The following is a 15,938-nucleotide window of genomic DNA, read 5'->3' as shown; positions in this document are numbered from 1 at the left end:
CCACGTCCCGGGCCTGGAAGGGGGCCTGCAGGGAACCGCCAAGAGGCAGGACCACGGGAGCAGACTGACCCAGAAGCCTCAGCGGCACTGCTGTGGAGGGTGCAGGGGAGCAGAGGGAACCCAAGTGGTCCCATCAAGGCCCCAAAGCAGGCTCCCCAGAGGGCTGGGCCACGCCCAGGAGCTGTGGGGCCGTCACGACGCGCCATCCCCCCCACCAGTCTGCACTGTATCCACATTCTGTGTATTCTACGTGTGCATCCCTCGACCTGGGTGTGAATTTACACACACATGCATTGCTCTGCATACCCGTACCTTCAGGTAGCTGGGAAAGCTTTCTTTCTTTTTTCTTTTTTCCCCCAAAGAGCTTTAATTAAGACTTTAATAGAGCAAAAAGAGGTCGAAGTGTAGTCAGGGCCCAAATCAGAGGTAACAAAACCAAGCTGGATGCAGGCTGAAAGGGTTGCCTGGAAAATCCACAGCTGGGAGCAAACCCTGGGAAGGCTTTCTGAGTTTGCAGGTGACCGTGTGATTTTCTCAGCGCATGCTTCTGACTCTGCAGATTTCCCTGTCCTAGTGTGGAGGCAAAGGGGTTCCACCAGGGCGCCGCCCAGCCTGTGCCACCACTCTCAGATGCCGCCGGCCCTCCACTGCGTTTGCGTCTGAAAGAAGGGGCCCTTCATCTTGGTACAACTCACGGCAGAACTGGGGTCCTCTCCAGGGCTTCACCACGTAGCCGGCATCCTGGCAGGTCTCGGTCAAGGCCGACATGTGGGCACACAGCATCTGCTGCAGCCCCTGGAAATTACACATGTCAAACACGCAGTTGTCGAAGAAGGAAGAGGCCCTGAGGTGAGGCAGGCAGGCCCTGAGGAGAGAGGCCAGGTCAGAAGGAATGAGGGGGCAGAACTTCCCGCCTCCTGCCACGGAGGACCTGGTCCCCCCACCATGGCCCTTCCTGTCCCCCCACCCCGGGCCCCCCGCACATACTCAAAAGGTCCGTGAGCGACGGTGAGCCGTCCACAGAACTCTGGCCCTGACACAGTGTTCTGCAAGGCAGTGTCGCAAGATGGGGGAGATGCCCGGTTCTCCTGGCACCTGGAAGAGACCCACCCCAAACGCCCTAAGGACCGAGGCTCACCTCCACGCCCAGCCCGCCCCAACAGTCTCCCGGCTCTCGGCATCCCCTAGTGGAGAACATCTGAACACCAAGAGGTGGGAAAACTTGGAGCCGAGCAAGCAAGAGGCGGGGCTGCCCACAGTCGCCTGGGGACGACTGACTGATGGTGGGGCTGGGGGTGAACGTGGTGGCAATGAACTCTGCTGGGAATGGGAGTGGGGAGAAGAATGACAGACGTGGGGGTGTGCAGCAGAGGAGAAAAGGGGTGATGCCAGTCGGGATTCTTGGTTCCTCGAAGGGGCAAAGGAGCAGGAGGGTGGAGACAGAGGCGGGGAGGCCCTCACTCGTGGTCTTCATCCTCCGAGGCCCGCCAGCTGATACCCAGCTCCGTCTCATCTCGCGCTGGTCTACCATCCGGCTTCTGGTTGTCGTTGCTACTGTCTCCATCATAGTTGCCACAGAAACCGCAGAGTTTGCCAGAGTAGGTGCTGCGGGGGGGCCGGGGGGAGGGGAGGAGGAGGCGTTAGTGGAGAGAAGGGGCCTCCGGCATCTGAGGGACCACAGCAGAGAGGAGATGAGTCGCGGGGACCACTGGCACGAGGCGGGTGGAGGATGCAGAGGTGCAGACTCGGAACAAGGGTTCCACGCCAGGCACCAGGCACGCAAGGGCCCCAAGCTCTCACTCTCGAGCCACCTTGACGTCTCCCCTCGTCCTCTTCTGCTCACACTTCATCTTCCAGCCATAACAAACTTCTTGCTGGCCCTAAGACATTCTACTTTTTCCCTCGCAATGACTGTTCACTATTTCTATAGTCTTTCTTTCCCTTGTTTGGCCATCTGAGGAGCTACTCATCCTTGAAGACTGCAGTCAAGGGACCACTCTTCTGAAGGCTCCCACGACTCATTAGCAACCCCTTCTAGAACATTCCCAAAGCCTTGTGTATATATCCTGCTACTATCACACTGCCCTGAAACCATTTCCTCCCCCTCCTCAACCAAAGGGAGGCCTGTCTGTTGAGCTAGGTGTCTCCTACCCACGACTGAGAATTAGCGCCTGGGATGGCAGGGGCCGGGGATGGGAGGGTCCCGGGAGAGGGAGGGGCAGGGTGGGAGGAGTGGTAGCTGCCTCGCTGGGTCGCCCCCTCACCTGGGCACGCTCACAGACAGCTGCTGGTCACCATCCCATCTCACCCGCAGACCGAATGCCGTCTGCAGCTGCACAGATCGCCCGCTTGGAGTCAGGAAGATGCCTTTAGAAGGTATGGCTGGGAGGGTGACTCGCTGATCCCCAACCTGGAAGGCGGGGCCGAGGGAGGAGACCGAGAGACAGATCCGGGGGTCAAGGAGGACCCCCAGCGGACTCCCAGATCCCCACCGCCACGCTAATGACCTCTTCTGCTCCACGTGGAATGCTCTGGAGGAGATGGGCGGGACAAGGCCACAGCCAAGGCCGGCAGCCCTGCAGGGCTGAGTGGAGAACGGACTCACCAGCGTGTGTCTGCCCTTGAGCAGGGTGATGGTGGTTTCGGGCAGAGTCACGTAGACCTTGCTCAGGCAGGACACGCCCTCCTGTCCTCGCTCCTCATTCTTCACCGTCAGCCTGAAGAATGGCTCTGGGCAGGGAGAGGGGCGGAGAGCGCCCAGGGGCTCATTCCAGAAGCATTTCTGAGCACCCACTGAGGGTGCCACCCCCAACCGGCCCTGCGCCCTGCGAGGATAAAGGGCCACAAAGGTGGCGGCTCTACGGTTCAAGAGGGGAGGAAGGACCCTGGCAGGAGTGGGGCGTCGTCCAGAACAGCGTGGGGCTGTGTGCCAGGAATCTGTCCCCCCAGGGCACAGGGACCTCCTCTGCCAGGCACTCCCTAGTCCAAGCCAGCCAAGGAAGCGACGGATCCAGAGAGGAGTCCTAACCCGCATTTTCCCCATGGTCTGGTCCTCACAAGGTCCTGCTTGGGGATGGACGTGTCATCCCTTGCTCGACCGCCGGCCTTGCTCCCATCTTGCCCCTGCCAGCGGCTCTGGCCCTTTCCTGCCGGCCAGTGCGCCCCATGCCCAGCTCTTCTGATCTCAGACCCCACGCCCAGGCCATCGGGGGGCATCTCCAGGGGCCTACCCGTCGAGTTGCCACAGGGTTGGGCCAGGATGTAGGTGCACTTGCCCATGAAGCTAAAGTGCCTCCCGTCGAAGGTCAGGTAATGAGGGTCTCCGTAGATGAAGCAGGTGGCAGTGCCTGCCGAGGGGACACCGGGGACATGTGAAGCTGGTTCACCAGGCCAGGTCCCAGGGCCCACCTCACCCACCCAGTGGCCTGCCCGGGCTCCCCTGGTCGAGGGAGGGATGGGGACCCTGGAGTCACACCCACGTGGACAGGTGGGAACAGCCTGAGGGTCTCACCATAGGGGTGGCATCCGTACTGGCCATTCTTCAGCTGGCACACTGTATGTGTCCCGCACTTATAGGGCTGGCACTCCGTCCGACCGCCAGGCTGGCAGCGGCAACGTTCTGTGCAGTTGGGGCTGAACCACCCCGTCCCTGGCTGAGGGAAAGGGGGCCGGAGTCACGAGGCCGTAGCTCCTGGGCAGACTCTGTCATCCCATGCTGTAGTCCCCTCTCCTCCTGCAGACCTCACCTTGCTCAGACTCCTCTCCTCATTGCCTACCAGATATTCCTGCTCAACCCAGGCCCTTTGCACATGCTGTGCTGGAACGTGTCCCTCTCCCTCTCTCTAACCCATTCCTGTGCAACTAGCGGAGTTCAGCTCAAGGGTTGCTACCTTCTCAGGAAGACTCTCCAGACCTCCTTGACTACCTCTGGGTACCTTTCCTTCCCAGGACTTACCACAATTGCACTTTTATATTCATCTTTGTGAGTATTTGATAAGCGCCCCTGCGAGGGACCATGTCTATCTTTACTCACTATCTCAGCGCCAACACGTAGCACAGTGCCTGGCAAAGAGTTCTCATTTAATAAATACTTACTGAATGAAAGAACGAACCAACATCCTATGTGCCCCCCGGAATCGGAGAGCAAGGACATGCCCTATTCGTGGTTACCCCAATGCCGAGAGGTTTGAAGGTACCCAATAAACGTTTATTGAATGCATAAGTGAACATACAATAAGTTCGTATGTGTCTCCCGGGGCAGAGGGAAGAGATGCTTGGTACTGATGGTTGTGACAGATAGTTCTACCCAGGCTGCAGCTGAAGCTACTCCCAACACTGACGCAGGGACGCCCGGGAGACCGGTCAAGACGGCTGGAGGAGGAAGGGGCCCCCGAAGAGGCAAGCAAGAAACTCGGACGCCCCGTGGGGAGAATGCCGGAGCTGAGAAGAGGAACTGATGCTAATGAATAGCTGACTGAACTTCTGCTTCACAGGTCGCATATATTTACCATAAATTGCTAACAATGGTGATTAGCATTTATTAAGTAATTGCTCTGTGTCAGGATCTAATCTCACCTTCACAACAACCTAATGAGGTAGAAAATCTTGTTGTGCCCATTTTATAGATATGGGAACAGATCTGAAGAAGGCAAGAAAGAACTTCGCCCAGGGTCACTCTGCAAACGAGTGGCGGAGCGGGGATTTGACCTCAGATTGGCCTGACTCTTGGGCGGCTCTGTCCAATACAGTGGCCACCAGCCACATGCCACTGAGCTCCTGAGATGTGGCCGGTGCAAACTGACACAGGCTGTAAGTGGAAAATACACACTGGAGTTTGAAGACTTAGTAGGAAAAAAAAAAAAAAGGTACGCAAATGATCTCATTGATAACCATTGATTACAGGCTAAAACGGGTAGATGACTGGAGTTAACTTAACCTGTTTCCTTGTACTTTTTTTTGTTTTTTGGCCTCACTCGTGGCTTGTGGGATCTTAGTTCCCCAAGCAGGGATTGAACCCGGGCCCTCAGCAGTGAGAGTGTGGAGTCCTAACCACTGGGCCACCAGGGAATTCCCTCCTTGTAGTTTTTTTTTTTTTAATGTGGCTATTAGGACAAGTAAATGCTGTGTGAGGTTTGCATGCCATCCCTCTTAGACAGCGCTGGCCCAGAGCCTGTGCTCCACCAGAATCTCCCGGGGGGATGGGGATGGGCATCAATTAGGAGAGACAAGAACAGTATCTCCTCTCCTTTGACCTAGCCTATCAAAATTGGCAAGTTCCGTTGGAAGAAGGTTCTGGAATGCCTCATTCTGCCCTGAAAATGCCTGAACACACTCAGTGTCCAGGGCTCTCTGTATACTCAGGGACCCCTGACTTTCCTCAGGATGGAGATGAGGGCCCTGCACCACCTGGCTGGTCTATCGTCTAATGCATCATGGCTGCCAGTGCAGGACGGAGAAATACAGAAATATCAAAGCTGCCAGGAGCACCGAGGACAGGGCCACGGGCTGACAAGATCTTCCACACAGCCTAGTGTCAGGCTGGGCCAAAGCAGGTGCTTCACAAGTATTTATTGTGTGAACAGAGCTGAGGGACTTCCCTGGTGGTCCAGTGGTTAAGATTCCGCACTTCCACTGCAAGGGGCACAGGTTCAATCCCTGGTCAGGGAACTAAGATCCCACATGCCGTGTGGCGTGGCCAAGAAAAGAAAATAATAAAGTTAAGGCAAAAAACCACACACCGAATGAATGACTCCACCACCGTGTCACAGCTGCCGGCGAGCTGACCCCTTGGGAATGTCCCATGGAGCCAAATTCATGTCACCTGGGGAGCAGGTGGCGCTGGACCCCAGGTGTTCTGCTCTCAGTCTCCCTCAGAGGATCTGGGCATCCTGGGGTCTCACCTTATAGTAATTGTCATTGTAGGAGCAATTGCAGGAAGAGGCATTGATGCAGCGGGAGTCGCTGAACAGAAAGCCAGGATCGCAGACACAGCCGGACTTGCAAAGGAGCCCACAGCTGGGCGCGGGGCTCTGGCAGGATGCTGGGCAGGCGCAGCGCTCGTAGTGGGCATTCGGCGGGCAGCTCGCTGAGGGGAAAACAGCCTCCGTCAAGCCGCCGGCTTTCCTCCTGTCTCCCCTCTACCCCCCACTCCCGTTCTTCTTGAAGAAGGAGGTCCATGTTACTCCGCCATTCAAAGGAAGGAAGTCCTGACACAAACTACAATCTGGATGAACCTTGACAACAACATATGCTGAGAAAAAAGAAGCCAGGTCCTCGGTATGAAATGTACCGAACAGACAGAACGCAGATTCGTGGTTGCCAGGGGCTGGGGGGCGGGGGGAATGGGAGTGACCGCTAACGGGTACGGGCTTTCCTTATGGGGTGATGCAAATGTCCTGACATGGAAAAGTGAGGATGGCTGCACAGTCTTGTGGATATGCTAAAACCACCAAATCATACACTTTGAAAGGATGAATTTTTACAGCAGTGAATTATATCTCAATTAAAAAAAAAAGCAATAGTAAGTCTAGTGCTTGGTTCCCAACAACTCCCGCTCCCCCATGCCCACCCCACTGCAGCCCTCTCACTCAGGGTCGTCCTCATCATCCTTTCTAAAGTCATCGTGTCTGGTTCCCCTCTCCTCTGAGACTGCAGTTTTCTACTGGAAGTGTCCGTTTCCCCAGCCCTCTCCCCTCATCACTGTCTCTGACTTTCAGCTCTTTGTCCAATGCTCCACCACAAACCTGGAGTAGGTCTTGGGGTTGCAGTGGTGGCCGGGGTCACGGTGGTCATGGAGGTACTTGGCATCACAAAAACTGTTGGCCAGGTGGGTACAAGAGTTGGGCTGGGCTGGGGTGTCATGGGAACTGTGGGCCTTTCAGTGGGGACTGTGGGTTTTTCCGTGGGGATGGTGGTCCTTTCGGTGGGAACTGTGGGCCTTTCGGTGGGGACCGTGGGTTTTTCTGTGGGGATGGTGGTCTTTTTAGTGGGGAAGGTGGTCCTTTCTGTGGGGACCGTGGGTTTTTCTGTGGGGATGGTGGTCTTTTTAGTGGGGAAGGTGGTCCTTTCTGTGGGGACCGTGGGTTTTTCTGTGGGGATGGTGGTCTTTTTAGTGGGGAAGGTGGTCCTTTCTGTGGGCACCGTGGGTTTTTCTGTGGGGATGGTGGTCTTTTTAGTGGGGAAGGTGGTCCTTTCTGTGGGGACCGTGGGTTTTTCTGTGGGGATGGTGGTCTTTTTAGTGGGGAAGGTGGTCCTTTCTGTGGGCACCGTGGGTTTTTCTGTGGGGATGGTGGTCTTTTTAGTGGGGAAGGTGGTCCTTTCTGTGGGGACCGTGGGTTTTTCTGTGGGGATGGTGGTCTTTTTAGTGGGGAAGGTGGTCCTTTCTGTGGGGACCGTGGGTTTTTCTGTGGGGATGGTGGTCTTTTTAGTGGGGAAGGTGGTCCTTTCTGTGGGCACCGTGGGTTTTTCTGTGGGGATGGTGGTCTTTTTAGTGGGGAAGGTGGTCCTTTCGGTGGGGACCGTGGGTTTTTCTGTGGGGATGGTGGTCTTTTTAGTGGGGAAGGTGGTCCTTTCGGTGGGGACCGTGGGTTTTTCTGTGGGGATGGTGGTCTTTTTAGTGGGGAAGGTGGTCCTTTCGGTGGGGGCCACAGGTTTCCCTGTGGGGATGGTGAATATTTCAGTGGGGACGGTGGGTGTTTCCTCAGGGGCCACAAGTTTCTCTGTGCAGACAGGGGTTTCAGGAGGGCCAGTGCAGGTAACGGCAGGTTTGGAAGGAGGCGCTACTGATGCAGGTCCTGCAAAGAAAATAAATCCCTGGAGTTTAGTCAGAATCGTACCACCCCGCCCTTGACTCACATCTAATTGGAATGGGTGCGCTCAAAGCAGTAACTCATTCACGCCTCTCCTTCTCCTCCCCGCCCCAGCCTCCACTCAGGTAACACTGACCAACACCATTCCTAACATACGTCCGATCTTGCGCCGGGTACAGGAAACAAATAACAAATAGGATGTCAACCTTCCCTTCGGGATCACCATTCACTAGGTGAGGGATCTGACCCCAGAAATCCACGGCGTCAAAGTCCCACTCACTCAAGCAAGCATTCTGATGGGGCTGGGAAGGTACGGGTGGGCAGAATATAGGAAACAAAGCTGCGTGAGGACTCGACACAAAAGAGGACTTGCATTTTAAGCAGCTCACGCAGAGAAGCCCAAGAGATGGTCATCCTGGAGCATGGCCCCCTTTCCAGGACCTGGGGTTTTGTCTTACCATGACAGGTCCCGTGACTGATCGAGATGAAACCCAGAGCAACAATGAAGGCGGTGCTGGTGCCCCTCTCGGCCTCAAACATCAGCTGAAGGTACGAGGGAGAAAGAAGCAAGAGAGAGATGAAAGCGAATCCCCGTCAACTCAGCGACTCGCCGGGCAGAGGGTCTGTCCTCTGCTAAGATGTCGCCTTGTTCTGGCCTCAACAGTGCAACGGGGGCCCGGGCCCCTTCCAGGAGCCAGAGAGCCTCACAGGGAACACAGAGCACCCTCTGCTCTGCTGTTTTTCCGGTGTCTCATCCTCTCAGCCCTGGTTGTGCTCCCTGATCCCAGGCGTTATGTCCCCCTCACCTGGCCTCACAGTGACACTTAAAGAGCGACTCTCTCTGTCTCTCACCTGCATGGGCTGTTGATGTCCCGAAGGGACGGTGATGGAGACGTTCAGCCAGTCAGCGCTTTGAGACCCAACTCGTTCCCAGAGAGGAGTTGGGGAGCTGTCCGCAGGGCTCCCCAGCAGAAGCCTGAGCTTTGTGCCATTCCCGAGGCCATACATGTGGTAGGTAAACTCCACACAGATCGCACCCGGGGCACAGAAGGTCCGGCTCGTCAGTCTGAAAGACTGGCCTGCCTGGGAGAACTTGTCAGCCTCAAGGTAGACAAAGTGACCCTCTGGGCAAAAGAAGGGAACAGGCAAGGTGAGAAACCTGCAGAGGACAAGTCTGGTGCTTTCTTGAGCGACATCTTGCTTTCCAAATGGGGATCTGATGCAAACACCCAAACTCCCCACATTGCAGTGGGGTGTTTGTTTGTTTGTTTTGTTTTCTTCTCTGCTCATTTTAGACTTCTAACTAAGAAGGCAGGATCAGAAAGAAAGGGAAAACCAAGCCAGCAACCCAGATTCCTTTGTTGGCTGCACCAGTCAATGTCTTGACTGAAAACGACCCAGTGGATTTTGAGGCCTTGGGCTCAATGAAGCACTATACCTGGATCTTCTGGGGGTTTCAAGTGACCCCAGAACCACGAGAATCCTCAGCTCACTCTACCTCTGTGGCCTCCACAGCTCTGGCCCATGGCGGCTTCCCAGGAAACACCCGCTGGCTGACCCTCACCGCCCACACCTTGCGCCAATCATAGCAGTCCACCCCCTCGCTGGAGCAGATTCAGTAACTCGTTGGCTTGAGGGGTCCTCCATCTCCTCACCTCCATTAAGGGAGGCTCCCGAGGGGCCTGTACCCTGGATGAGCGTGTTTTTACTTCCCTGGGTCCAGTGTCCGCCATCCTGTAATGCCTGGACCCAGTCACAGAAGGGATGGGCCTCATCTTCAAAGTCACACTGAGGAAAGCTCTCTGGGGGATCAAAATGGGAGATGGGAGAAATCTGGGCCATGCTCTCTATTCCTCCCCCATCCCCAACCCCCATTCTCAGAGCTGCTCTCACCCCCGCAGGGAGCAATGCTGATTGCATCCACCGCCACCACTGGCTCTGGGATCTCTCCAAACACGCCCACCACGGTGAACTGAAGAGAGAGGGAGAAGGGGCCGGGAGTGAGCAAACAGCCCAAATGTTCAGCCCCCTCCATTTGATTTTACTCTCTTCAGGGACCCAGGCACCCGGCTTCCAGGGCCCAGATCTTCAGTCCTTGTCAATAACAGGTGCGTCTCCCACGTCCAAGGAGACCTGACACCTCCTGCTCCTCTGTACCTGAATCTGTCCCTGGCCTGTGTAATTGACAGAAACGGGCTGCCAGTTGGGTCCGGGTTGTCCTGAAAAGAGTGTGTGTTTCCGGCGGCTGCCTACAATGGAAGGAACCCAAGAGAGCAGTGAGATGACTGGGGGCTGGAAAATGACTTCAAACCTATACTCAGAAGGATGAGTAGCAGAGGGACCACTTGGAGTGGATTCCCCTCCCCGACGTGCAAGCACGTCCTTCTCTCTCTCACTCTCCTGGCGTTTTTATCTATTTTTCCAGAACCCTGTGCCTTCCGCTCCCAAATTCCACTCTGCAGAATCATCTTGCAAGTATCCCAGGTTTCCCCAGACCCCAAGAGATGCCCCCACGTTTCCTCGTCAACCCAACCCTGGGAGAAGAGCCTCAGGACAGTGTAAATGCCATGACGTTGTCACTCTCACCCAAGTCGGAAGCATAGACCGTGAGGGCTGCGCCAGGAGACTGGCCACGTAGGGTGTAGTGAAAGGACAGGCTCAGGCAGCCGAAGGACTGGAGCACAGGGCTCAGGAGGGCAGAGCTCTGCCTCGGTTTTGCATTCTTGGGGTCCAGGAGCATGTAGAAGCCACCTGGGAAGGAAAAGGCCAGTGAAGTGGGGGATGGCACAGGGATAGGGGCTGCGAGGGCAGGGAGCCTGGCCCTGGGGAGCCCTAACAGTTGCCTAGGATCAGCCGGCGCTGAGATGGGCCTAAACCCATCACACGACTGGCTGAGGCCTCGGTTCCTTCCAGAAGTGCTTGGCAGGTCTCGGTGAGGACGCGGGCGCCGCCCAAGAAACGCGGCATCCTCTCAGAAGCAGCCAGAATCCTGTCCTTTGGATTCAGACTTTTGAGGTCCCCCCACAGTCACATCCTCTTCCTTTTTTTAACCCACAGGACATAGCTGATTCACGCCAAGTGGTGAGAGTCCCGATCTGATGCGGACCGGCAGGGATCTCCTGCCCCCTGCCGCCAGCTCACGCAGCCAATCAGCCTGGACCTCGCTCCGTGACGCAACTGGTAGCCATGGGAAGGAGGGGGGAATTAAGGAGGCCTCCGACCGCGCGCACGCACGTGCCGGACGCCCCACGGGGTTCTGCCTGGAGAGTGAAACCCGGAAAGGTGTCCTTCTGAAAGGGAGAGAAGACGGCTGAAGAGGAGGGAGTGGGCAGAAGTGCGAGAGAAAAGAAAGGAGCCAACGGGGAAGAAGGAGGGAAAGAGTAAAATGGTGAAAGAACGCAACAAGTGTCCATACTGGGACGTCTGAGAAATGGAAAAGGAGATGCGGGAGAGAAAGAGGAAAGATGGAAAAACGTAAGGAAGGGAGCAAGATGGAAAAAGGAAGAGAGAGAAAATGGAAACAAACAAACAAACCAACCAACCCAACAACGTTTACTGAAACTGCTGGGCACGGGATTTGGTGCTAAATCTAAGGGGAATGCAGAGATGGGCTGGCCCTGCCCTGTTCTCCAGGGGCTTAGAATGGACGTGGGGTGGGGTTTTCACCAGGTCTTTCTAGAAAGCAAACCTCAGGCAGCAGGAAAGATCAGAGGAAGGAGAGCAAGGATTTGGGGGGAGGGAAGGATGGAGAAGAATGGCCTCTGTCCTTGCCCCATCCCTTCAGTGGATTCTCATACAAAAAAACCCAGGTGATTCTTTTAAACGTAAGTAGATAAGGTCACTCCTCTGCTCCAAATCCTGCAAAGGCTCCCCATCCACATAGAATAAAAGCCACAATCAGTCCTGACAATGGTCTGCCCCTCCTAGGACCCGTCTGAGCTCATTCTCTCCATCCCAGCCACGTGGCTCCTTGCTGCACTTCAACACCCACCCCCCAAGCCACTGCTACCTCAGGGTCTTTGCATGGCTGGCCCCACTGCTTAGAATGTTCTTCCCCTCGATAATTTCGTGCCTCACTCCCTCACCTCCTAAAAGTTTGTGCTCAAATGTGACCTGTCTGAGATCTACTCTGACCACCCTATTTAAAACTTACAACCCACCCTACCCTGCTCTCCCAATCCCCTTACTTCGTTCAACTTTTTTTTTTTTCTGATAGCGCTGGTCATCTTAAAGCTTATATAATTTACTTCTTTATTGTTTCAGGAACTGTCTCCTCCTTGTCCCCCACCATCCTCTGTCTGTTTTGTAAGCTGATGCATCTCAACGGCCTGGGACTTGGCATATTGTAGGTGCTCAATAAATATTTGTTGGATGAATGAAGAAGGAAGGGTGCCAGGGAAAAGAGGTGAGGAGTCGGCTGTGTTGGGTCTACCGGCTGTAGGGCTTTTGGGGTGGCAGTGGGGGAAGCTGGCTGGGTGCTTAGAATCTGTTTTCTGTCCTGTAACTTAAGCTGATGGAGGTCTGAGCTTGCTGACTTTCGCCCCAGGCCATCCCAAGAGAGTTATTGTAGGGTGGTCAGGCAAGCATCGTAAACTCCCGCAAAGGTCACTAGAAGCTCAGAAAGTCAAAGGCCGGAAGAAGCATGGCCATTACTCACTACCAGGGCTAGAGAAGTCATCCTCAGGCCCCACGTTCGGCACCCCTGTTGACCCCTTCTTCTGGACCCACTTGGCCCCAGAGGCCGTCGGGATCCAGCTCCAGCCACAGAGATCATTTGGAGTGTCAAAACTGCACGTTTGCGTCTTGCAGACTGAGGGAAAAGGAAAGAGGAAGGATTTAGCTTTTTCTAAGGGGAGGCAGCTCAGAAAAGTATGCCTCAAACACAACATTGTTAATCAACTATACTCCAATATAAGATAAAAATTTTTAAAAAAAGAAAAGTATGCCTCAGTCTGGAGTCAGAACTCTTGAGTCTCAGCCTGGGTCCTAACGTGAGCCACGGCCGGCTTGCAAGCCAGATATGGACTTGCTCCCCAGTGGCTGTGTTCCTGGAACGGATTACTTAGGCTGCCCAAACCTCAGTTTCCCCATCGATAAACTGGGAACAACAGCACTTGCCTGTTGTAAGTTACACCCCGTGTGGGAGCATCTGGCACAGTTCCTGTGCTCAGTAAGTGTTGGCTCCTTGCATGCAGCTTCTGGAATGTCCCTTCCCTTGAATTCGCTCCCCTCAAACCTCTAACATCAGCCTAGAGTGCTAATTCTGGATAGATCTGGGGTAACAGCCAGGTTGACCAAATGTCCAGGTTTGCCAGAGACTGAGGGGTTTCCTGAGATGCAGCACTTCCGTGCTAAAAGAGGGACCGCCCAGGGCAAATCAGAACGGCTGGTCACTCTAGGACAGGTGTCACCACAATTCTGTGTTCCAGGAGAACGTCTCTTTAGATGTGGCTGCTTCAGGGGTCAAAGGTGTGGGGTGTGGAAGTAAAGGGAAGCAAGTCGCCCCAGCTCTGGAAGAAACCAGGGTCTCGGTCCCTGAGCTACTCCTGCCACCTGGGCAGATGTATAGGCGTGGGGGGAAGAGGAGGAGGGACGGGGGCTCACCCCGACTGCAGGAGCCCCGACGGATAGAGATGGCATCCAGAGCGATGTCCAGATAAGCCGTGCTGCCCCTGACTCCTTCAAATGTCAGCTGCGGGAGGGAGGGGGGATCACCCACGCTGTGAGCCCCTTTGCCTCGGGCTCCCACTTTCCTGCCTGAATTCAGGTGGCCCAGCCCCCGTGCCCCTCCTTGTCCCAGCCCAGCCCCTCCTGGACCCCCCACAGCCAGAGTCCCACTGGGACCCCAGGCCGTGTCTTCGGCCTCACCCGACTGGGCAGGATGCGCCCGATGGGCACCGTGACGGCGGTGGGTATCCAGGAGGGGCTCTGGGTGTTCCTGTGTTTCCAGAGCACGTTGGGGCGCTTGCCCTTGGGGTCCGTGGTCAACAGCAGCTTGAGCTGGGCGCCCCACGACGGCCCGAACATGTAGTAGGCGAAGCGCACGCAGAGGAGGCCTTGCTCCCATACGGGGGGGCTGCGCAGGCGCGCCACCCCGCCCGGGCGGAAGGTGTTGGAGTCCATGCGCAGGTAGTAGCCCTCTGGGGGAGGCAGAGCCAGGGATGGTGAGGCCCTGCCGCTCCCCTTCCCAGAGCCCGGGTATCACTTCCGGCCGCCTCCCTGCACCCAGATCCACCAGTGTCCACCTCCCAGATGCCTCCCTAAACCTTCGGCTTCCTCACTTCCATTGGGGTACCCGCCGGGGGGCGCGGTGCTGCTGGTGGGGGAGGGCTCACTGGCCCGAGTCCAGGCCCCGTCATCTTTAGACACTTGGCTCCAATCACAGAGGGGTTTGGAGTCATCCTCAAAATCACACTGGGTGAGAACGGCTGGGAAGAAAGGGCCACTGTGAGGCCAGGAGAGGGCAGAGGGGAGGGGGTCGGCTGCAGAGCCAGTGGGGCTGGGGGGGGTTAGGAGGTGGGGGGAGGGAAGCAGAAAAGGGTTGCAAGGTGGCCACTAAGATTTAGGGTCCAGAGCAGAGATTTGGGAAAGGGAAGCTGAGAAATAAGTCTTCTCTTAGGAGAAATTCAGGGCTGGGGTCGGTGAGGGGCAGAATGACTAGGTCAGGGGTTGCAACCGGAGGTCGCAGGCAGGCAGGCTTGTCTGGGAAGCCTACATTTGTTGTTGTCCGTTTGAATGTGGATGTTTCAGGCAGGACTTGTACTCTACTCCTCCCCGGTTCCCTCCCCGCTCCATCCTCTGAGGGCTGCCCTTCACACATTTATTACATATTTATGTCATCACCCTGCCTGAGGGCACCTGGGGTGGCCACCCCTGGGAGGGACTGAGCAGCCCCGGCTTCCAACTCACAGTTTTCCCTCGAGCTGCTAGAGACGGGCTTCCAGTCCAGAGGCTTCTCTTTCCTTGGCATTGATTTGGAGACAGAGAGAAAAAAAATAAATGTGATCCTCATCGTTACCAAGAACTGTTAAGCCTCCAGGACTGTGAGCTTTCTGGAGGATTGTTCCTTTCTTTTTATCCATATTGTATCAACGTGTATGCAGTGACATGTATTTACTTGAAGGTTTTCAAATAGGTCACTCACAGCCTTCTCACCTTAAGCTGTCATCTGTCTCCTAGAAAGCATCTCCCCTCCAAGTTCCTCACATCCCCACTGGTCCCTCCACCCCTCTATGCCCTGGATGTCACCCGCGGGGTTCTCTCGCATGAGAAAGAACCAGTTTCTTTGTATGGGAATTCTCACGCAGCGCCTAAGCGTTTGGCCGTGAGCAATCTCCTTCCTTCAGGTCGAGCTCTTCCTGTGCTATAGCTCAAGTTTTCCCCGCAGAGTAGGGACTGTATGGGTCCCATGTTGCCAGGTAGGTGTCAGGGATGGTATTGCCCCAACTGAACACACAGATGAGCAACACCTTAGAAATTCCACAGAGAAGCCAGCTGCCCTTTTCCAGGTGGTGTGGGCCACGTAGAACAGCCCTTTGTTTTAGTAGTTCAAGTCCTGCTCGTTCAAATCCCCTCAAACAAGCTCCAGGACACCAAGCCACCCATCATTTCTTGCTGCTTCCTACTTGCTGTCTGTCTGTCCGCTGGGTCTGCTCTGGGTGTTGTCCTTTTTCTGAGGGCCCGACCTCTCTCTCCTCCCCTGCCATGCTCAGACCTGTCTCCCCGGCTCTGCACCTCCTTCCTCTCTCCTCGCCCTTCAGCTCTGTCCTGCTCGCACTGAGCTGCTCACGCATCTCAGGTCCAGGCTTGTGGGCTGCGGGGCTCCACCCATTCCTGTTCAGCATCCTTCTCACACCCATCACTCCCGCCTTCCTTACCAGGGCCGTGCCCTTCATCGCTAGCCCACTTGCCCCTTCCAGCTTCGCCCCTCGCTCTTCCTCAGAGCCACCCCCAGCTGCCCCCTGAGCCCAGCTTACCGGGCAGGGGTAGGCATGAGGCCCTGGCCCCAGGCAGCCCCCAGCAGCAGCAGCAGAGTCCAGACTGGAGGAGCCATGCGGGACCTCAGAAGCAGCTCTCAAGGGAGAGGAGAAAGGCGGAGTGAGGGGCCCAGGCCACCTTATTCACCCCCAC

General features: G+C 55.9%; 1 protein-coding gene across 1 annotated transcript in view; it reads right to left on the bottom strand.

The window, feature by feature from the left end:
- ZAN (zonadhesin) overlaps positions 1 to 14,820 on the bottom strand; it is a 31,758-nt gene extending 16,938 nt beyond the window's left edge. Inside the window, exons 1-20 of the mRNA XM_060285200.1 lie at positions 14,718 to 14,820; positions 14,090 to 14,236; positions 13,677 to 13,948; positions 13,413 to 13,500; positions 12,466 to 12,618; positions 10,395 to 10,559; positions 9,966 to 10,057; positions 9,702 to 9,780; positions 9,464 to 9,610; positions 8,661 to 8,932; positions 8,267 to 8,351; positions 6,744 to 7,793; positions 5,901 to 6,085; positions 3,512 to 3,653; positions 3,231 to 3,347; positions 2,606 to 2,730; positions 2,265 to 2,410; positions 1,462 to 1,605; positions 988 to 1,095; positions 696 to 865 (exon numbers count right to left, since the gene is read on the bottom strand). Coding sequence (XP_060141183.1) covers positions 696 to 865; positions 988 to 1,095; positions 1,462 to 1,605; positions 2,265 to 2,410; positions 2,606 to 2,730; positions 3,231 to 3,347; positions 3,512 to 3,653; positions 5,901 to 6,085; positions 6,744 to 7,793; positions 8,267 to 8,351; positions 8,661 to 8,932; positions 9,464 to 9,610; positions 9,702 to 9,780; positions 9,966 to 10,057; positions 10,395 to 10,559; positions 12,466 to 12,618; positions 13,413 to 13,500; positions 13,677 to 13,948; positions 14,090 to 14,236; positions 14,718 to 14,820 — 3,790 coding nt within the window. The remainder of the gene's footprint in view (positions 1 to 695; positions 866 to 987; positions 1,096 to 1,461; positions 1,606 to 2,264; positions 2,411 to 2,605; positions 2,731 to 3,230; positions 3,348 to 3,511; positions 3,654 to 5,900; positions 6,086 to 6,743; positions 7,794 to 8,266; positions 8,352 to 8,660; positions 8,933 to 9,463; positions 9,611 to 9,701; positions 9,781 to 9,965; positions 10,058 to 10,394; positions 10,560 to 12,465; positions 12,619 to 13,412; positions 13,501 to 13,676; positions 13,949 to 14,089; positions 14,237 to 14,717) is intronic.
- Between the last annotated feature and the right edge of the window lie 1,118 nt (positions 14,821 to 15,938).

The sequence above is a fragment of the Globicephala melas genome, chromosome 15 (assembly GCF_963455315.2).
Source record: "Globicephala melas chromosome 15, mGloMel1.2, whole genome shotgun sequence".
NCBI classification, from domain to species: Eukaryota; Metazoa; Chordata; class Mammalia; order Artiodactyla; family Delphinidae; genus Globicephala; species Globicephala melas.
The sequence above is the reverse complement of the archived record's forward strand: the minus strand, read 5'-3'. Positions and strand labels throughout refer to the sequence as shown.